Consider the following 22,125-nt stretch of genomic DNA (forward strand, 5'->3'; position numbering starts at 1 on the left):
ACATTATCTGACATCAGGATGTGCAGTATTTAATAATTCATAACAGCTGCGCTGTATGACAATAAACCAATAACAGTGTGTGTGCGTGAGAAATTATGTTCGGTGATTATATGGGGTTTTCTGCTGTTTACGGGACGGGAAAATATTTTCAGGAAGAAAACATAGTGGGCGTGAAGATCTGTGGAGAGAGAAACAGTTAAGATGCGAAGATGAAACCGGGAGACATGTAGCATCCCCTCCAAATTAAAGTGTTCAATAAGACTGTAAGCTGTTGTATGACGCTACCAGTACAGTTACCTAATGTCGTTTCGTCAAACGCACTGAGAAAATAATTCTGAGTAAAGGATACACGGTTTTCCCAGCATATATTCAGCAGTTAGTTTGCTACAATAAAAGAAAGTTATTATTTTTACTATACTATAACATAATTTCCACTCAATGTTTTGTCAAAGATTGTTTTCTCCTTACCTTTATCAGCGAAATCTGAGCAGTGTTCCCAGAGTAAACCGGAAGTAATGTCGCTAACTTTACGGTGCGATCGAAGACGGAGTTGGGACATCGCATCTGACAGCTAGTAGAGGCGGGTGAGGTTATCTGATAACTTTCTGTTTATTGTTCGGTTATCGATCGGCCTGTATACACTTGTCCACAACCAGACGGGCAGATTTCTTGATGAATCCACAAAAAAGACGGCAGTGGGCATGATGAAATTATCAGGAGCGGCACTTTGCCTTTGTTTGTTGACAGTGTTGGAGACAACTGTTTATCGGGGAACTTGTTCACCGGTTAGCGTTCAAGGTTCTGGTAAGCACTCTGCAACACTTTGCTTTCAGTTTTGTGTCGCTTCTTGTGTTCTGGTCTCTGACCAAGCCCTATTTTTTCCCCAAGGTATTCGCTCAGTTAGTGAATAACTTTTGTGGCGACTTAAATCTGAGGGCAGCAATTAAAAACTACTTGACCACAACATGTGACGGCAGTTAGCCCACTAATTTACTCTAAAATTATGCCTATTCTCCAGTAAGGTTTCGTTCTTCCTTGTGACAGTTCAAACAAACTGCATACTCATCCCTCCTCTTAACAGCTCTGTCTGTCATGTGTAAGGTATTGGCTGTTTACCAAAGCATTAACATTGTGTAACTGCGTTGCAGCTCAACGCCGTGAAGCTGTCCTATGACAGAGTTTTCTATTTTAGACAGCCTTCCTGAGAACGTATTGTTAGTTAACTGTTTGCTACATTTTTTAGCCGCAAGCACCCATAAATATTTGCCTGAGCTGTAGCCTAATGTGTCCCCAACTTCTGTTCAAATTTCCTTTATGTCTTTCCCATCACGAACGTGGAACTCACACACAACGCAAGGGTGAAGTTTAATTTGTACATCAATTTCATTATGAATATAAGCTTAGTACAACAACTACAGGAATCTGTGTTCAGTCGATTAATTCCCCCCTTAATAATAACAATTGGTGTTGTAGTATACCTAGCTGGGAAGCCTGATTAGTCCCCTTTAATACGAGATATAACTAGTAAGGGTCATGCTTCTGTGGGATGAACAACACATTTAAATGTGTGGGTTGTGCCCCCTAAATGTGCCAAAAATATTCTCTTGTTGGTATTTGCTCTTGTTTTGAGTTGTTTGGTGGATTCAGTGGTTGCACTCTTTCGGAGTAAGATGAAAAAAAACAACATATAGTGGCCATTTTTACTGTAAGTGAAGGAACAGCTTTGAACATTTTGCTCCGGGATATTATCCCATTCCTCAACAAAGAGTTGTTGAAAGCCAACCAGCCTGGTAGCATTGATCATTCTGGTACATACAATATGCCAAAGCCGATACCACAAGTATTCAACTGGGCTGAGGTCAAGACTAATGGTATTCAAATGACAGTTTATTTAGATAGCACATTAAAACTACTTTAGTTGACCTAAAAGCTTCACAATATCAATTGTAGTCAATAAATAAACAAATAAAATAAACATATTGAAATAAGATCATAATATCAAGCTAAGGTAAACTCCAGTTTTTTTAGCATTTGAAGGCCAGGGAGATGAGGTGGGTTTTCAGTTCGTTTTCAGTGGGTAATGGTAGATCATTCCATCCTCTTCACTCCAAACTTTGGAGGTGATGATCCTGGCTCTGTGAGGAGAACATTGACATCCTGGAGGATAAAAGTTAGGTCCCAGATTCTGCAGATATAGGCTTGCCACTGGCTGCACAATCATATTCTGACAAGTTTGTCTATCAATTAGGTGCCAGTCACGTTTCACTCGTACCAAAACGAGAATATTGCAGGGGATTTTGGCAAAGTTTTTGGGACACTACACACATGTTTAGCTGTGTTGCTTATTCCACAGAAGAGTTACATGTTGTACCTCAAGTATTTAGGTTTTCCAGTGATGTATATTACAACAATTAGTATTTGTAATTAATTAATGTAATTATTAGGAGAAATAATGAGCCAAACACAAATTTCCTTATTTTTATGTGCTGAGTTTATTTATAACAAGTAACAAAAGTAAACACACTTTTGTACCACATCAATGTGGAGAACTTGCTCTGGTGTTATAGCAAAACAGATTAGCTTTAAATGTAACAAACGGACATTCAAGTCTCTTTTATCAATACTTCTGTTCACTTTTATTGTTTATTGACTCATAACTCTTCTGTATGGAGCATATAAAACGTTTGCACAAATTTGTAAAGAGATTTTTTTTCTTTGTCGTTGTGGTTTCAGCTGGTTTCTGCTGAAGTGGTTTAGTTGCACTACTTTTTAGTGTGACAAACACACCAGGACACATTTTGTTTTGTCATTTGGATCCATTTTCCTTTTCTGCCAAGTATCAGATTACATACAATCTCCATGTTCACAGTTATTTTGTTATACAATCAAACATTCATGCTGTCATCTATAAATGGTTTCTACCCAAGATATTTTGTGCTCATGCAGCCCCATACCATCACACTCCCACATCTCTACTTCACATTGACAGAATTAGTCTTTCTGCTGAACTTCATCTGTCAGACAAATTTGGTTTGGTGTCATTGGCTCCATGATGGTCTTTCAGTGGCAATGATACTGATACACAGACACAGTTCATAGGTCCAGAACTAGGAGAATTGAGTTTTCACTAAAGTGTTGTCTTTTTTTAATCTCTGGGTTACTTTTAGTATGGGATTTTGAAGTGAAATCCACAAATTTTTGTTGTTGAATTGTTTTGTTTTGTTTTCCATCCTCATCATTGTAGACAAGGATGCTTTCACTATTCAACACTCAAGCACAAAGAAGTGCCTGGGTACAGTGACCTCGAAGGACTTCAGTGCCGTCACATGTGACCCAAACAGCAGTTCCCAGTTGTGGAAGTGGGGTTCGGGTCACCGGCTCTTTCATGTGGCCACAACCCTCTGCTTGGCGTTGGATGTATCCTCCAAGATGTTGGTCCTGGTTGACTGTGGCTCCAGCAGTCTGTTGTCTTGGCGCTGCCTGGATGGAGGTATTTTCACTATTTATGAGATGGGCCTGGAGGTCAGTGAAGGCAAAGTTGTGCTCAAACGGGACACTGAAGAGACTTGGGTTAGAGGAGGATCCCAGGAAAACATCTGCCAGAGGTCTTATCGTGGTAAGTGTGACTCTCTCTGTCTGTTGTCTAAGAGATAAAAGGTTTACAATACTTGCACTGCCTAATGCTTGAAAGCATTTTCAGCTGAGAAAAGAAATTAGTGTTAAATCCAGTTTGTGCTGAGTGTGGCAAATTAAATTTGGTTAGAGGATTGATTTCTCAGACTGAATGTGAGGATATTCTAAGCTTCTGATACAAAACCTCTTTGTACCACAAAAACAGGTTGTGGTACATTTCAAACACAGCCTGACTGGCTGGTTGGGCTCATTGTTGTCAACCAATTCCTCCTTCATGCAACACAACAACATGGAGCGTCAGATTGTTAGTTAAGGAGTTAAACTGCCTCTCAAAGCGGACACTCCGGGGGAGTTCCATGATGTCATATGATTGTATGATCATAAGTCCATCACAACGGTTCAGTTCAATGTTCATAGTTTTGCTTTCTGTTGTGATGGTTTTGCTCACTGTATGATAGGGTTGGCGCATATTCGGTGTACCACAAACACGGTATTCAACAAATGCGTGTTTTCATTTAATTTAGAGGAAAAATAATATTATTATGTCCCATGATTAAGGTCATTTTGGAATTTTAGTGCAAGTTTAATAAAACAGCATTTTCATTGAGTATAAATTCTTAGATCTACAGCTGCTCTTGTAGAAAGTTACTTGCTTTTCTCCTTTCTTCTAATAAGTAGCTGTAGTCATTAGAGTACTCTCAGTTCAGAGAAATGGGGAGGAATTGTGGTGGAGGAGTTAAGCTAAAAGCTACTCATAGGGGTGGCCTCAGAATAAAGTATTTTCACAACCTAAAATAACTCAAATTTCAAATATTTTTTCAAGAAAACATTATATATTTATTTATATACAATTTTACATGATCTTTTCTGTGTTGATCGTGTACCTGCCCAATATATGATCCTACTAAACAGCTGCAAGTCTCAATTCAGCTGGTCTAATCCCAAAATACCAACTAGGTGACAGTAAAATTGAGTGAAAAGTCTGGAAAAGCAAAAATAATTAGCGTTTTTTAAGTGTTTGCAAAGCGAGGCTCAGCAGTAAAGCTATCCAACCAGACAGACATGACTGCTGACAGGATACAGTGCTCAGCTGCTATCACTGCATCGATGCAGAGCAACATGTAGGTTCACCTACTGAGAAAATGGTGACAAAGTAGGTCATGCCAAAGCAATGTAGGATTAAAATCATCACAAGTGTTTTTTTAAAATTACTTTGAGTTGTTTTAGATTATGAAAATTCTCTCTTCTTTGGCTCTGTTTTGAGTAGCTTTTAGCTTGTCAGACTCATGTGATTCTCCAAACTGAGGGTATTTTGACAGCTGCTCATAAATACGTCTAATAACCGTACTAACAAAACAGAATTTCCCTTTAACAGGAAACATAAGGTTGTTGGGGAGTTTTTCTCTTCCTAAACTTAGAAAGCTTACAAAGTCCGTACCAAAAAGTCCAAAACTGCTTAAAATACCTCATCGTATTTCTTCCTTCACTATATCACTATGACTTACATTCTTGCAGTATGGATCTGGTGGCTTACTGCGACACACACCAAACAAAGAATGACCAGTCAGCTTTCTTGTCAGAGCATACTGAGTGATCTGAGCTAATACAAGAGATAGTTTTCATCACGGTAATTTATACTTCCTTGTGTCAATTTTTTTCACACCACTGTCTCACATCCTCACTGGGAGGGGTTAGAACATGAGAAAGCAAAATGAGGAGTGATGTGTATAAAAGCATTTCAGAGTGAAGGAAACAATAGATGCTACTAGAATGTACTGAGCACAATGGTATGCTTTTCTGAACATGGAAAGGATGAAAACATTTTCTCCTGCATAGAATTAGCAAAACACAAGCTTAGTAACACATCACTCATTTAGATATATTGATGTTTAGAGATATAACAGCTGAGAAGATCCAGGCTGAGCAAATAGGATCTATTTGCATTTATCTGCATCAGAACTGTTTTTTTGTCTGTAATATTTTCTCTGCAGTCTTTTTCTGTCTTTGAAGCTACAATCTTACACCGGTGCATCTTCCATGTCATGTTTTTCCATGCCTGGACCTTTAGTTCAGTGTCAAAAACACATCATCATTACTTCTTCACAATATAAGGAATTTTTTTTGTAAATTTAATAATGGGTATCTGTGGAGAAACCTGAGTTTGATAAAGAAGTATGTTAATGCAACAACACTGTTGGCAGGAAGCAGCAGTGCTGTTGGCTCTCTGGACTCATTTGCCCTCCCTGTTTTTAAAAATCTTCGTGTTGTTTTTGATTTTAACCTCAAATTTGACAGGCAGGTCAGTGCAGTACTCCAGTCTAGTTTTTATCATTTGAGGCTTATTTGTAAAGTCAAGCCTTACCTTCCTTGTGACGCCCTAGAAAGGGTCATTCACGCTTTTATCTTTTCTAGAATGGACTACTGCAACTCCCTTTATTCTGGGATTGACCAGTCTCTTCTCTGTCTAAAGCTGCCCGCCTATTAACAGAGAGAAGACGGTGGGAGGACATTACTCCAGTTCTGCGCTTCCTTCACTGGCTGCCTGTCTCTTTTAGAATTCCTTTTAAAATTTTACTTTTGACTTTTAAATGTTTAAATGGTCTGGCACCTCCCTGCCTTTCTGGTTTGGAAAGGAAAGGTCTTCCCTTTTCTGGAAAGTCTGCCAGAACCTTGAATAAATTTAAATCTATTTTAAAACTCATCTTTTTCCATTGTGCCCTCAGGAGTTTAAAGCCAAATCTTTTCTCTTTTGTCTTGTATTGTTTATTTTATTGTTGTTTGATGTTTTATTTTGTATTATTTCACCTGTGCAGCACTACCACCTCTTGGTATGTGAAAGCACTATATAAATAAAGATTGATTTGACAATGTGTGGAGCAAAACATCCTTTCACAAATAACTGTTTTAAAATGACCAGTAAAGTCCAGGACCATGTAAAAGACCTATAACTTTGTTCTCTTTTTTTTCTCTGCAGTTGTCCACACCATTGATGGGAACTCTGCAGGAACGCCTTGCGAGTTCCCCTTCAAATATAACGGCAGCTGGCATCATGGTTGCCTTCCTGATTCAGATTTCCCTGGACTGTGGTGTGCTACTTCTTCAGACTATGACCAAGACAAGGAAAGGGGGCTCTGTCTGTTACCTGGCAAGTTGTCCTTTCCTTAAATGTTTTTTTTACATTACCACACTTGTTTGGTTTTCAGGCTCATTTATTCATAAAATATGCAGATTTAAAATGTTTGTTTCTGGATTTTCTAAATCATGCATCCCTGTCTCTTTGACTTTGCAGAGGAAGGTTGCCACACCCTGTTTGAAGGACCAGAAGGAGAATTCTGCTATGAGTTTGTCTCTACTGCTGCTGTGACCTGGCACGAAGCTTTGGATTCATGTCGTAGTCAGGGAGCTGATCTGCTCAGTCTGTCGGGGCCCGAAGAGCTCAGTTCTACAACCTGTAAGAGCAACATCCTCAGCCTTCATCTCTAGCTATATTATGATAAAAATACATACATCAGTTTCGTCCCACATCAGCACCAGGAAAACAAAAGTAATTCAAGATTTTGTTATAATTAATATTGCACATTAAATTCTTATTATTATCTTAGTAAAAATACACTTATTATATCAAAGTTTTTTAAAAAGGGGCATTCCTCATTGTGTATCATACTAGTCATTCAAAAATACCTTTTAGTCTCATTGTTCAAAAAATTTAATCCGGATAAAAGTTATCCAGATTTGGCAATCCCATTTTTCTGGATGGAGGATTACATAATCCAGTTTCCTTTTATTCCGGTTGTTCAAAGCACCATTGGATTAGATCACCCTGATCCAGAATCACGTTTTTCAGGATTACCAATTCCAGATAACCAGCATTTAAAACAATGTGGGCTTCCGGCTATGTGAAGAACAACAGGTAGAAGAGCCAGTATGGGGTTACTTTACATTATTCGTGACAGGTTCTTCCCTGAATATGCAGCGATGAATGACAGGAACATGGATTATTATATTTGTTTTTTTGTTGATATTTGCTTCGGGGTTTTTTTCATGGGAAGAGTTAATGTTATGTTTTATTGTTGCTGTACTATGCTGACAGGCTTAATAGGTAGCCTATGCCTACTTTATCTACTTTATCCCTGTAACAGGTAAACAAGTCAGGTGCAACATATAAATATTAGCATATGCACTGACTAAAAAGATTATTATTATTATTTGTTCAAATTTAAGGTTTTACTGCAGTTTCCTCCTGAAATCCGCCTTGTAATCCTACCCTCTGTTAGGATAAGGATAATCCTGTTTTCTTGGATCAAAGTTATCCAGATCCTACTCAAAAGTTTTGTACAACACAAACTGAAGGTTTTATCCGGATAACAACCAGGGTTGGATTACATGATCCAATCCGATTTCAGAATCCTTCTTTTCCTTTTGAACAATCCATTTTTAGGATTTGATCCAATCCGATAATCAAAATCCGATCAGATTACGTTTGAACAACCGGCTCATTGTGATGTCATGGTCTGGGTCAAAACACAGTTTTATTCTTCTTATCTGTGTGTGTTTGGGTGTGCTGTCCACTTTGTTGTTTTTACTTTATCACTTGGCCTATCCTGTTTCTTTCCTATACAAAACTGAAAGAAAAAGGAAATTGGAATGAATTTGTCCTCTTTATTTTCACAAGTAATGCCAAAATACTTGGTCTGCATGCCATCAGCTTGCTTTCAGAATACTATAAATGTTTTAAATTAGACGAAACTCACTGATTCGCATTGCTCTAAATTTGTCTTGACAGGCCCCTTTTATCTACTTCCTCCTTTTGTTCTTCCTCCTTTCTTTTTCCTCATCAGAGTTATGATGTGGGATTTTTACAAAGAAAAACAAAGAAGTGAAAAACTGAAAAGAGCCTTTAAAATTCAGGAACTAGTTTGATATTTAAATTAAACAACTCTGAAGATTCGGAGATATTTCAGCTCTTGATACCTACCTGAGGTTTGTGGTCCAGGAGAACTCCTTTAGAAATCTGACAGACTCTGCAGCCTCACTGGCTTTTTGTTGAAACATTTGCATAGTTTTTGTACTTGAGGATATCGTAATTTAGAATTTATGATATTTCTTGATAATGCTGTATGCTGCAATTTACTTTTTGTTGTCTGAGACACATAAACCACTAGATTGTTTTATGGAGATGAAAACCCCAACCATCACAATGTAACAGAATCAACAGGAGTTCACCTTATCAGGCTGCCTGTCCTTGGTAAACCAGTTGCTGTTGATGGCATGTAAAGTCAGCTCCATTTAACAGCCTTTAAAGATGCCTGGGTTGCACCAGAGACACTGAGATTACTTGTAGATTTGTTCCAGTCAGAGATTTTTTTCTGTATATTCTCCTTTCTAATTACTGCTTTGTGGGTCTGACTGGAAAAATCTTATCGAAGACATTGAGGGAGCTGCATCAGATCTGGGAAAAAAGATGTTAGCCAGATGGCTTCACCTCACAAATCGTGTCTTTGACAACAACTCACCAGTAGTTTTGACCAAGTTTCATATAATAAATAGACTTAACTGTAGCATGACTGGGTGTCCCAGGCATGCAACTATGAAGTAGTTAGTCTAGTTAATTTGTGTTCACATTTAGAAAAGTGTTTATTTATCGTTACTAATCCTGTCCTTTTATTAAACACATTTGTCATGTGTGCTGTGATGTTGCCCTTTGCAGTATTGAATGGGCTTCGCAGAATGCCTGAGAGGATGTGGATCGGCCTTCACCAGTTAGACACTTCTCAGGGCTGGCAGTGGTCAGATGGCTCTCCTCTGACCTACTTGCGCTGGGAACAAGGTGATAACGACTCATCTTTGGCTTTGTCATGTCTGTGTAAATATGAAGTGTCATTCTTCAGTGAAATTGTAAATATATTTTAATGTATTAAAGTTTAAAAAACACCATCAGCTCAGATAAGAAAGATTTTGCAGTTTCATGACATGAATACCTGCTGCACACCAAAGCTTGTGTCCTGTTGGGCTCTGTTGTGTGCTGTTCTTCTATAAACATTGGTGTCAGTCAGAGAAACAGTGTGGGTAGTGTTGTAAAGAAGCTGAGTGTGCCTCATTATTGGACACAGTGTGGCACTGGGATTGTTACTGTTGCTGAATTACCCAATAAAAGAAATGAATAGATGTCTTTATAAAGCTTACAAGCCCTTGCAATGTTTTTTTTTTCCCTTTAGGGAACATGTTACTTTGAATCTCATTGATACTGCAGCCATTTGGCCTCCCACTGATATGGGCTCTTAGTAGTTGAATTTATTTATGATGTGTAAATGTTGGTACTGGCAGCACTGTGTTGAACTTTTACTGGAACAAAACATTTCTTGTTTCACTTCTCTGTAAAGCACAGTTGATAGAATCAGTCTGGAAAGATAGCCAGTAGTGTTTGTTTTTCCTTCATTCTGCTCAAAATCAGCAGATGCTTTCATTTGCTTCTATTGTGTGTTTGGAATTTATTTGACAGGAATGCCATCCACCTCCATCTTGATTGAGTCAGACTGCGGAGTCCTGAACTCCACAAAGAACTATGAAACTGAGTCATGCAACAAGCACCTGCCATACATCTGCAAGAAGAGGGGGAATACCTCTGACACAGCAGCAACAGGTGGGTTGGCTGAAGCTCTCCTTTTTAGCACTTATTTCCTTCATTTTTAGCACCTATTTTCCTTCTGAGTCACGTGTAAACTAGGAAACAGCGTGATTTTCAGTCAAAGCAAGCATTTTATTCAGAATTCCAAAGGAATCTGGATTAGATGCTTTGCTTATGACCAACCTTTTTTTTTTTTTTGAGGTTTTATGACATTGCTCTTTCTTGGTTTCTCTCAACAGAGTCTTTTGCATATAAAGAAACAGTGTGTGAAGAAGGCTGGGCGCCATGGGATGGCATGTGTTATAAGCTGGTTAATGACACGCCAAAAAACTTTATGGATGCCCAGGTGCACTGCAACATCACAGAGAAAGGAGGAAGTCTAGCTAGTTTCCACTCCATTGACAGCAAAGAGATGATCAGCACTCATTTCCATACAGGTAAAATGATGTGCAATGTTCTGCTGTTGTTGTGGACACCATGTAGAGTTCAGATCATTTCTGCTTTTAAAGCAGGGTAAGACATTATGAAGATTAATATGTTCAGATAGCTATATCTTCATTTTTTTTTAGAACTTAGATTTTTATTAATTCTTAACAGAGTAGATCATAGTCATACATCAGCAATAACAGAAAACATGACAGTGCATAGCGTTTAGACAAAAATTATACAAGAAAAATGTTCAGGCATCTCAGCAAAACATTTAGCGATTCCATGTGGCTCCAGCATCACCATACAGTCTTGATAGAAAGATCCACCTTGAGTGGCACATATGAGTCCCAAAATCCTAAACTTTCAACTTGTCAGGCCTTTGCATGATTAAGGCTTCTGCAGGACCCCAGCGTAGATTAAAAGTGGATTTCTGAAGTCTTAGTAAATAAGTTATCTTTTCCATCTGGTACAATTCCCTTATTTTTTCAACCCAAGTGTTATAGGAGGGTGGCTCCAATTGCATCCATCTAATTGTGATGCATTTTAGAGCTGCTGTGAAGAGAATATTTAGAAGATATGATTTGGCCTGTCCCTGTACACTAGCTGGTATAACACCGAGTAATGCAGCTGTTACATCCTTTGGTATGGCCACCTGGAAGATCTGGTTTATAGCCTCATACACATCCTCCCAAAACCGTTGTATTTTAGGACATGACCAAAAAACATGTGTTTGATTGGGCACCGCTGGGCCGCAGTGTCTCCAACACAAACTTGGTACTCTTGGGTCCATCTTTGCGACAACATCTGGGGTCCTGAAATATCTACTAATGATTTTCCATTTAAATTCACGCCACGTATGAGAGTTTGTAACCCGATGTGCCCCAATCCACACTCCCTCCCACGTTTCATCAGAAATAATTTTGGCCGTCTCTGCCTCCCATCTTTGTTTTGTCCGAACGGGCGTAGTAAGATTCATTGATATAAACTCCTTATATAACTTTGCAATCAATCTCTTATACCCTTCACCCTTTTGGAATTGAATTAGGGTATTCTCAATTGGTGCGGGGTTTAATACTTTTTCCCAATCCTTATGTTTAGTCAAAAAGGAGCGCAACTGCAAATATCTAAAGAAATCACATTTCTGAAGATTAAAGTGTTCTCGTAACTCTTCAAATGACATCAGATGATTCCGGTCAATTATCTGATGTAAAAACATAAGCCCCAGTTCAGCCCATTTTGAAAAACCTTTGTCTAATGAATTGGGAGTGAAGGATTTAATATGTCCAATACTTGCTAATGTTGACAAACCTCTTGGCAACTTAAATGACACTCGTACCTTATTCCAAATATTAAGTGTAGTTCTAGTCCACAATGGCAGCTCCTTTACTGGAATATCTAAAAATGGCAAAACCTTTAGTGGTTCAGAGCACATCGCTTGTTCAATGCTCAGCCATCTTGTGTGAGAGTCTCCTTGGATCCAAGAAATTAAAGGCTTTAGCTGTGCTGCCCAGAAATAGTATTTTATGACAGGAAGATTGAGACCCCCTTCTGCCTTGCTTCTCTGTAATGTTTTATATTTTATACGAGGGCGTTTACTCTGCCATATGAATTTCGATACCATTTTATCCAATTCAGTGAAGGTAGATTTTGGTATTCCAACTGGCAGCATCTGAAACAGATACAATAATCTTGGTAAAATATTCATGCGAATAGTTTCAATGCGGCCAATGAAGGAGAGGGGCAGTGCCGTCCACCTCTCAAGGTCCTTCTTAACCGAATCCAGCATTTTACTGTAATTGGCGTGAAATAGATCATTTAGTGTAAGAGGGATATTGATGCCTAGATATTTAATGCCCTCTCTAGACCACCTAAAACCACTTTGTTGTTTTACATCCAGTGGGATATTGTTATTTACATCCATTGCTTCTGTCTTATCAACATTTATTTTATAGCCAGAAAAAAACCCATAACCAGAGATAATTCCCTTCAAGTGTGACATTGATGATGTGGGATTGGTCAAATACAGTATAACATCATCTGCATATAATGATATTTTATGTTCCTCCGTTCCAGTTAAGATCCCTTTAACTCCGTCATTGTCCCTGATGAGTTGGGCCAATGGCTCAATGCTAATTGCAAACAAAAGGGGTGACAAGGGGCACCCCTGCCTACATCCACGCTCCAGTTTAAACCTTGCTGAACTAAAGCCATTGACTCTAACGGTCGCTTGTGGGGATGAATATAGTGTATGTATCCAATCTACAAATTTCGGCCCAAATTTAAATCGCTTTAATGTCTGAATAAGATATTTCCATGACACGCGGTCGAATGCCTTTTGGGCATCGAGAGATATTACAGCGGTCATGGCTTTGTTCAGTTTTTGATGAGCTATATCTTCATTTTGTGATGGATATATGAAATGACATTTACAAAATCTAAAAGTAAAGCTGAGATTTGGAAAATCACAAAACAATGCTGAAGTTAGTGCTGTAATATCAGCGTTTCAGTGCTGTCTCTTTCTAAAGAAATCCATGGTGTTACTCCACTAGGTGCATATACAGTCCTGGAATAATTGCAGTACAAAACCATTAACTTGGTCTTTCAGTTTATTGAAAACAAATCAGAGTCTCTGACCTGCCCCATTTCATCTTCACTAATCGTAAAGTTAGTCAACTGTTTTCTTGGTCTCTGTATCCCCTGCAATATAATTAAGTAGCCCAAGTTCTGCAAATAAATCAAATTAAATCAAATAAAGCTTTATTTATAAAGCATTTTTCATGCAGGCAACACAAAGTGCTTTACGTGATGAAAAAAAACAAACAAAAATACAAACATATTTCAATTCTTGCATATTTAAAATAAAACAAGCCTTTGCACACATCAGAATAGAATTATATAACAATAAAAACCACTCATTAAAATCTTTTACACAGTCGCTCACACACACGTATACACACACACAAAGCAGCCCCCCCATTCTGTAAAAGCATGACTCTAATTTCTGTCTCCAAACTGAATGTACCTATAAATACTAAAAGTGATGAACATCTGGCTTGATACTGACAAAGTGAATTTCTATGATGAGGGTAAAACATATAGTTCACTTGTAGTTAGCCACATGACATGAAAGGCTAATTAAAAGCTAACATATTTTAATATTTCTTTTTATAACATTAAAGGATTAGAAGTGGGGTTAGCTTTATCTTGCCTGAAATAATACACACTTCACTTGAGCTCAAGAGCATTACGGAGCACTAATTTCATGCCTCCCTTAAAATTTATATATATAAAAAGAACCTTTTAACAGCTGAATTACATAATTAATCACTACTTTCTTGTGTTTTTGCGTTTACAAGTACGGTCTAAAGTTTGTATTGTCTTTTATTGCGTCAGGTGGCAGTTTTTCAGATGTTTGGTTTGGTCTTGTTGGTTCTGGCATGAACCCAACTGTCTTCAAGTGGATAGACGAGGAGCCTGTCACCTTCACATACTGGGGCACAAACCAACCTCCCCAGCCCACTCAGGATAACAGCTGTGTCTTGTACTCTGGGGAGGTATGTGTTGTTATGAGTTTTTGTGTTCCTCCTAATATGAGGCCTGCAGAATCAAGCCTGTGCCTGTTTTCTACAGTCTCATGGTTGGAGCGTTGAAAATTGTATACAGAAGCTGCCTTTCATGTGTCAGAAGAAAGGAGTGGTCACAGAATCAGGAACACAGCCCGGATGTCCCTCTGATGTAAGCATTGTCTTTGTGACTCAGTTTTCCAAATAGTCCAGGAGTAATTGGTATATTATGATTACCCTCAATATAATTCAAATCCACACTGAAATGCTGTTATTCTTTTCTATTTTAGTGCTTGTTCATATCTAAATTTGGAAGCAAGATCCCTTCTTCTATACTTGTTGCACATGAACTTTGTGTAATGTAATTTTCAAAGAGGGTGTAGGTGCCATGCAAGTGTTAATTTCATAGATATGTTATTGGTGTCAGAAACAATATACTGAAATTATATAATGAAGGACCGGACTCTTTGTAAAGTCAATTTACAGAATACTGGCTGTGATTTAAAAGTACTTACTTATCCATATTTGCATGTGATTTGATGCAAACTAAGTCTTAATGTTCTCAATTACCCAGGGTTGGAGGCGACACGGTAACTCCTGCTATCTAGTGAACACCAAGCAAGTATCCTTCAAAGACCACTGTAACTTCACCATCAGAAACAGGTGAGGGTTTGTTCTTCTGGTCAAAATTACTCCTCTGAAAGAGACAACCTCTGTCTCACTGTGAGGTAGATTATAAGGATTTGCTTCATATGCGTCTACTCAGAATTAACCTCTGTCATTGTGTTATACCAGGAAATAGTTACTCAAATTTGACTGGTCTTTCCAGATTTGAGCAGGCCTTTATCAACCGTCTCCTTGGAGAGTACATCAGCAATGAAACTCAGTATTTCTGGATCGGGCTGCAGGACATTAAGAACACAGGGGAATACCAGTGGATGAGCCAAGATTCCACTGATGTGGTTACATACACCAACTGGGGTTGGTTTGAACCAGGTTAGTTACAATCCACAAGGTACTCTCAATGCAGGATTAGCACATGCAGCATGTCAGAAAAAAAAACTCTTGGGTAATGATAAATGTTTGCAGTTCTGATCCTGTTTAGGATGTGGTAGTTTCTTTTAGAGTGGACTTCTAGATACACTGGGTCACTAATGCATTAAATGTTTCATGTGCACTGATCCATATCTGTTCAATAACATGATGTATAACAGTTAAGTTCTGTTATTTCACTCAGTTCAGTACTGCATAGATTTGTTATTTTACAAGTTAAACAAAGCAGTGTTTAAAGTCTGATCTTGCCTTTCATATAAATGTGTTCTCCTCACTGAGAAGAACACCGTTTATTCATTTAACACTGGTTTTGGATTACAATTTAGCATCACTTAACTCAGGTATCACTATTATTACTATTAATAGAGTTAAATCAGTGCCCTCAATACTAGCAGTATCACATATTACTTTTGGCATTTATACTGGAATGTAGGAGTTTTGATATTAAAATCTAAGACATTTACATATAGTGAATAGTAATTTAGAAACAGCCGTTATTCAAAATCACATCCTGTTAGCAACATCGCTCAAAACGTTATGGATGGATTTAAATAAAATTATCAGGAAATGTCAGAAATGGATTAAGGAACAAGTGATTAGATTTTGGGGGTGATGCAGATCACGCTCTGGATCTAGGTATTTTTTTTTAAAAAAGGATTCCTTACTATTTGGACATAGCCATAATTAAGCCATTACAGCTTCTCAACAGAGCTTCTGTTGAACAGAGCTTCTGCCCAGAGTCATTGGCAAAAAAAAACAAAGAGAAAAAAAAAACAAGATGACATCATGGTAGATTTTTAAAGATGTTAAATACGCTATCAGCTAACCCAGATTGCTTCCATTTGAGAAAACAAATTTCTTCAGGAATATTATAGCTATTTGCCTCATGATGGTGTCTAGAGTATGTTTCCAGGGTCAAGGATTTTAAATAAGATGTGGTATTTTTCCTGATTATGGAAATAGATGGTGATATTAGCTTGAAGTATACATTAGAGTCTTAGTTAGGCCTGTCGGACTTTTGGGGTTTTTCTCAGGTGAGTGACACTTTGGCTTGGCAGAGGTCTGTGCTCCCTGAGAGCTTCTAGTATTGGAAATAAAATTTATTTTATTTTATTTGACAGTTATGTCTTTATGCCAGAGCACTACACAGTCATTTTCATCCAAGTTTTGTTTTTATTTTTTCATGTAAAAGTCACACTTTTTTATTTAGATGTGTAAAATAATGAAGAATATTGACAGAAATTTCTTATGTTTCATCTGTGTGTTATTTAGAAAGAGTTGGAGGTTGTGCTGTGATTTCAACTGAAAAACCCCTGGGCAAATGGGTGGTGAAGAACTGTACCCTTTTCAAAGCTGGCACCATTTGTAGAAAAGACCTCAGTCCACCTCCATCTCCAGAACCAGAGCCAAACCCTAATGCAACATGTCCCAATGGATGGGTGTCCAGAAACAACATCAAATACTGTTACAAGGTCTGTCCGCTTGTGTGTGCATCTATGAGCAGCCAATGGTCTTGCTAATTTTCTATATTATTTATTTGTTTGTGTTTTTATTTTATCAAGAATCAGTGGTTGTAACTGGAGTTGAAAGAGTACTGCGATGATTCAAATAGCATACTTTGTAGAGATTTTTTAGAAATGCAACAAATTGCATTTGCTGCTCCACTGGCTGGTTGTAAATAATTGTTTCATCTTGTCAGGTGTTTCATGAGGAGCGGCTCAGCAGGAAACGCTCCTGGGAGGAAGCCCGGAGGTTCTGTCAGGCTTTGGGAGCCAACCTGCCCAGCTTCACAAACATTGAAGAGATGAAAGCCCTGAACAACATCATGAGAGAAACGATCAGGTACGCACGCAGGAATACAACTCCTGGATTAAATACCTGGCTAATTATTGCTGCAAGGGAGTGTGTTCTTTCCAGACAGATATCTCAGAGCTCAAACTGGTCTCTTTGTTCATAAAAGCAACTCACATTTCACACTTGGTGATGAAGTTCATTTTAAACTGTTGTCTAAGAATAAAACATTACAATTCTTCTAAAATATTTCACTACATTATGTTTATCTTTGTCTTTTAACCAAAGCAGATTAAGTTTCATGAATGATGATTGTGTGCTGTTCTTGTTGCAGTGATAATCGGTTCTTCTGGGTAGGCCTGAACAGGAGAAATCCTGCTGATAGCTCCTGGCAGTGGAGCGATGGGCGGCCTGTGAGTACGATTTAAATATCAAACTCCCTCTCAACACACTGTATAAAGAACAGCTCGTGGCAAAAAGTATGAAATCACCACTCTTTGAGAAATAGAGTTAAATAACCTTGAATAATCTCTATTAATTAAATAAAAATCACAGAAATGATGCAAGACTATTTAATCTAAAAACTAAAAATTCTGCCTTTATAAATCATAACAAAACTTAACAAATGAACAAAAGAAAGTTGTTGCAATTGATAGCGATTTCTTGCTAGTCTGGAAAATTATGTTTTTAGATTTTTTCTTTTTGGCCATGACTGAATGATCCCATCATTTTATATGATTAATGAATGGAATTGTCTTGCAATTTCCATTTCAAAATCCATTACATTCACAGGTCTAAATATGCAAACTATTCCTAAATTAAAAGGGAGTTATATTTTTTTGCCATAGGTTGTGTTTTGGGTTGTATATACAGATATGACAAATGAAAGAAAATTCATCAATGTGTTTTGCTGCCAGAACTCATTCTAAGAGTCTCTTTTCTGTCTTAACTCTGGAAATCTACCGGATAGAGCAGCTTTCTTGCTACTTGATGATTGTGGAGAACACTGTGTAACATGGAGGCCAGAGTCCTCCAACAGGTGTTAAACTGGACTAAAATCGGCTAGTTTTATGGTCAAAGGTTATTATTTTTATAACAAAACCATTCAGTAACCTATTTTGCTTTATGAATGCAGGCATTTTTATGCTAAAAGAGACCATTCCTGTCAGAATAAAAATGTTTCAGAACAGGACAAAGGTGATCACTCAGAAAAACCCTGTATTGATTAGCAGTGTTTCACACTCGGACACCAGATCACCTCACCTGTTTGTATCTTAAGATGCCAGTTTTGTGTAGCTCTCCATTTAAAACACACTACATTGTGGTTTTGATATTCACTGAAGTGTATCAGATTTTCTTCTGATTGTGTTTTTATTGAATGGCTTTGCAACAGGTATCTGTGGACGTGTTACTCCGTGATTTTCATGACGATGACGCATACAACCGGGACTGCACTGCATTCAAGGTAGGACAGATATTTACAGCAAAATCTTTTATGAAGAAGTGAACATTTCTTTTTTCTGTAATGATGTTTAGTCTCTTGTCTTTCTCTAAGTATATCTATTTGTTTGAGTCACTACCTACAGATGAAATCCAATTCCGCCAACTCGGTGATTTCTTTCCCCACGTGCTGTTTTGAAACAAAAACCTAGAAAAGACGACCTGGCAGAGCAGCAGTTTCACATTGCTTGTTCTTGTCACGACGACACTTTAAGCTGCCATGCATCAGTCTGGCCACAATCATAATAATGGCTGGTGTGCCTCCTGTTTTTCACTCTCTTGCTATTTTACTTTTTTCTTTACACTTGTCTCTTTATCTTGCTTTCCTGGCTCTAACAGCAATGAGTGTGTAATCCTTCTGGAAAATATTTAATTCATGCACTATTACAGAACTGTATGAAATAACAAGATGTAATATTACAGTTAGAAAATGGTTTCCTGAAAGATGATATGCTTGCAAAAAATCTGTGTCTCCATTAGACAATGAAGAGCACCTTGGCACACCTGTATGTGTTACTGCTTCATGAGGTACTGCCCCCAACTTTTTATGCCAGGCCATTTCACTGTGATGCTCAGCTAGAGTGGGTTTGCCAAATACCCCGCGGTAAGAGTACTCAGAAAACTACTTTCTCTGGAGAACATGTGTTCACAAAACAAAAGCTTCATGTGCTCAACTGCATACTTAAAAGATTTTATGAATTAGCTAAAATGTTGTGGGAAAACAGTTTTAGTCTTTTCTTTCTGTAAAACTGTGTTTGGAATTGATTTAAATTTTATTTTAGTGATGAATTAATTGGAGCACAGTAGGATTATCCTTTAGTTAATGTGGTTTTGGTAATATTTGACTTCTCATTTTTGGTTGATGCTTCAACAGGAAAGACACCAAAAACCCCAGAATGGTACAGTCCTGGTAATTATCTCATGTTTTCTATTTGACATTGTTTTAATAGTCATAAAATGCAGCATTGCTAGCATCTGAATGTACTGTCTAGCTCTGTCATTATACAGAATTTCTTTGACTCACTTTTTCTTAAATGATGTGCTAATTGTATCTATACCCCCCCCCCCACCCCTATTTCTCACAATGTTGTGCTCTTTAGGTGGGTACCATAACACATCTATCTTCGTAGATGGATCTGAGTTTTGGTTTGTTAAAGAGCCAAAGTTGAGTTTTGAGGAGGCTGGGCTCTATTGTAAATCAGAGGGTGGCAAGCTGGCTGAGCCAAAAAGCATCAATGCTGCTGTGAAGATCCAAAACGAACTAAAGGAGGTGAGCAACTGAAGACTGCCACTGAGAAATAGGATGTCTTTATTACCTTTATTTATTGATTGATCAAGGATAGACATTTTTTTAACAAAGACAGACAGAAAGAATGGTTTTTAGAAAATATAACTCTAATAATAACTGTATAATATACTACAGATCAACATAAAGCAGTACCTCTAAATGATTTCTTATAACTTAACTGAAGTCTGACATTGGCTGTGTGGAGGTGTGGAAGGTTTTTTGTTCTTTGGAACATAACAACAGTGAAACAGCCAGTAAATAAAATGTTTTCACTCTAATTTACTACTTTATTCTGTTACAAGCCACAGCTTGTCACTTCATCACTGCCACTTCCTCACCTGACTCTAGTCTTTACAAGTAATAACAGTAGTAATATTCCACATATATGAATAGTGAAACCTTTAATGTGCTATAAGCCTGAGGTACACTTACTTATGTGTGAACCTTATGCTATCTTAACAAATTTAGAATTCATAATAATCATGTGGTACTAAAATTGTTTTGATCAGCTTTCAAGTTCTCCCATGGAAAACTGGTGGATTGATATGAGACGGCCTGGGCGAATAGTTCCCATTACGTAAGCAAACACAGCCACACACATTCATCGTTCACACCAGTTGACACTGTTAATGAATGCGTTAAAATGTGATGTCCAGAGTAAATGACCCTATGTGTCTTCTAGATACAACCAGAGGTACTTTTATCATTCATTTTTCCTGGGTCGATGTACCTTCATCAATCATGAAAGTCCCTTTCCAGGTAACTAAAAATGACTGAATCTGTTTGCAGGTGGAGAATGAGAAAAAACATTTTAAATGTTTTTATATAGTTTGAATCTGTTTGTAGGTGGAGAATGATTGAAAACATTTTTAATGTTTTTATATAGTTTAGACGGGAAAGCAGTAGTTAATTCAGCTAAAGTTATTGAATTAAAAAGAAAAAAATGTATGTGACTGAGGAATAGAAATAAATAAAAAAAATGTCTTCCTCTTCTTGCTGGTCTGATATGCATGGGAAATTATTTCTATGAGGTTTCCTTAACATTTGTATCAGAATGAGAAGGATGGGGATTTTGTTTGCTTATTTTATTTTTAACGTTAGACCTAACAAAGATAGATTTTGTAAACTACATCTGAAGTGTTTGATTTTGTGATTAATATTTAGTCTTTTGGGAAAGTACTTAAAACCATGTTTTCAAGAATATTAGTCATTTAAAGCCCAACCCAAGACAAAACGTGGAGAAAATTTGATTCTTTTAGTCGGCCCTTTAACAAAAATGTTAAAATAAATAAATAAAAATAATGTTTACTGTTTATTTAATGTCTTGAAATGCCAAATTCATTGTAGTGTGACAGGTGTCCACTAGGGGGCAGCAGACTCGTATCAGATTGTGATCAACAGGGTTTTCAGCAAAGTTTTTACCATAAAGTGATGCAAAAGGTCGCAAAAACTATACATATCAATATGATACATACGTTAATGATATCATTTGAAAACATTTCTTAATTTCTAATGAGAAAAAAAAAGAACTATTTCTTTTTTTTTATTACTATTTATTTAACTATTTGTACATTTGCCGAATATAAAACTGGTAAAATTATTAAGAATTAATTCTTCTCTTTTCATACAACTATTATTTATATGCATCAACTGAATTTATGATAAATATCTCTTACTAATACACACATTTTACTGCCATATTTTACTTTCCAGAGCATGATCGCAGTTGCCAGCTACGATATTGCTTTGTGTGTGAAAAACACAATGCCACATCAGTGGAGATCAACCCTCTGGACCCTCGGCCTGGAGGCCAGCCTTGTGAAAAAAACTCGCTGTCCTTCAGAAATAAGGTTGACTCAGTCTATCCTCTGTTAATGTGAACATAATGTCATTGTCAGGTGTATGTGGGTGTTATGTAGATTTGATGCTGACAGGTACAGATGCAGACCAGAAACACCTAAAGAAACTAAGCAAAATGGCTTTAACAGGCTGTGTGCGCTCTCATATTCATGTTTTGGTCATGTGTTTCATGTTATCCCTTTTTTGTGAGGGAATGCATAAGTATTGTATGGTAACACTAAAGAAAAATAATTCCTGTGTCCCCTGGAGGGCTCTGTAACATTATGAAATATGGTACTTATTTGTCTACATGTAAGTATGAGACTTACAAATGCCCATAACGCTTACAAAAAAAAGTCTTTCACTTCACATGAAAAAAATGGCTTAATATAGTGTCTCACTAT

The 22,125-nt window shown here is 37.4% G+C and overlaps 1 protein-coding gene across 1 annotated transcript in view; it reads left to right on the forward strand.

The window, feature by feature from the left end:
* The first annotated feature begins 529 nt into the window (after window positions 1–529).
* The window catches only part of ly75 (lymphocyte antigen 75), a 33,203-nt gene continuing 11,607 nt past the window's right edge, over window positions 530–22,125 (forward strand). The window contains exons 1-21 of the mRNA XM_042008276.1: window positions 530–804; window positions 3,245–3,616; window positions 6,608–6,778; window positions 6,923–7,084; window positions 9,341–9,460; window positions 10,133–10,273; window positions 10,498–10,695; window positions 14,081–14,241; window positions 14,318–14,422; window positions 14,825–14,913; window positions 15,080–15,246; window positions 16,576–16,775; window positions 17,003–17,145; window positions 17,429–17,507; window positions 18,488–18,559; window positions 19,075–19,198; window positions 19,469–19,504; window positions 19,695–19,864; window positions 20,392–20,459; window positions 20,565–20,641; window positions 21,596–21,732. Coding sequence (XP_041864210.1) covers window positions 702–804; window positions 3,245–3,616; window positions 6,608–6,778; window positions 6,923–7,084; window positions 9,341–9,460; window positions 10,133–10,273; window positions 10,498–10,695; window positions 14,081–14,241; window positions 14,318–14,422; window positions 14,825–14,913; window positions 15,080–15,246; window positions 16,576–16,775; window positions 17,003–17,145; window positions 17,429–17,507; window positions 18,488–18,559; window positions 19,075–19,198; window positions 19,469–19,504; window positions 19,695–19,864; window positions 20,392–20,459; window positions 20,565–20,641; window positions 21,596–21,732 — 2,895 coding nt within the window. The 5' untranslated portion in view covers window positions 530–701. The remainder of the gene's footprint in view (window positions 805–3,244; window positions 3,617–6,607; window positions 6,779–6,922; window positions 7,085–9,340; window positions 9,461–10,132; window positions 10,274–10,497; window positions 10,696–14,080; window positions 14,242–14,317; window positions 14,423–14,824; window positions 14,914–15,079; window positions 15,247–16,575; window positions 16,776–17,002; window positions 17,146–17,428; window positions 17,508–18,487; window positions 18,560–19,074; window positions 19,199–19,468; window positions 19,505–19,694; window positions 19,865–20,391; window positions 20,460–20,564; window positions 20,642–21,595; window positions 21,733–22,125) is intronic.

Source organism: Melanotaenia boesemani, chromosome 1, assembly GCF_017639745.1.
Source record: "Melanotaenia boesemani isolate fMelBoe1 chromosome 1, fMelBoe1.pri, whole genome shotgun sequence".
Lineage (NCBI taxonomy): Eukaryota > Metazoa > Chordata > Actinopteri > Atheriniformes > Melanotaeniidae > Melanotaenia > Melanotaenia boesemani.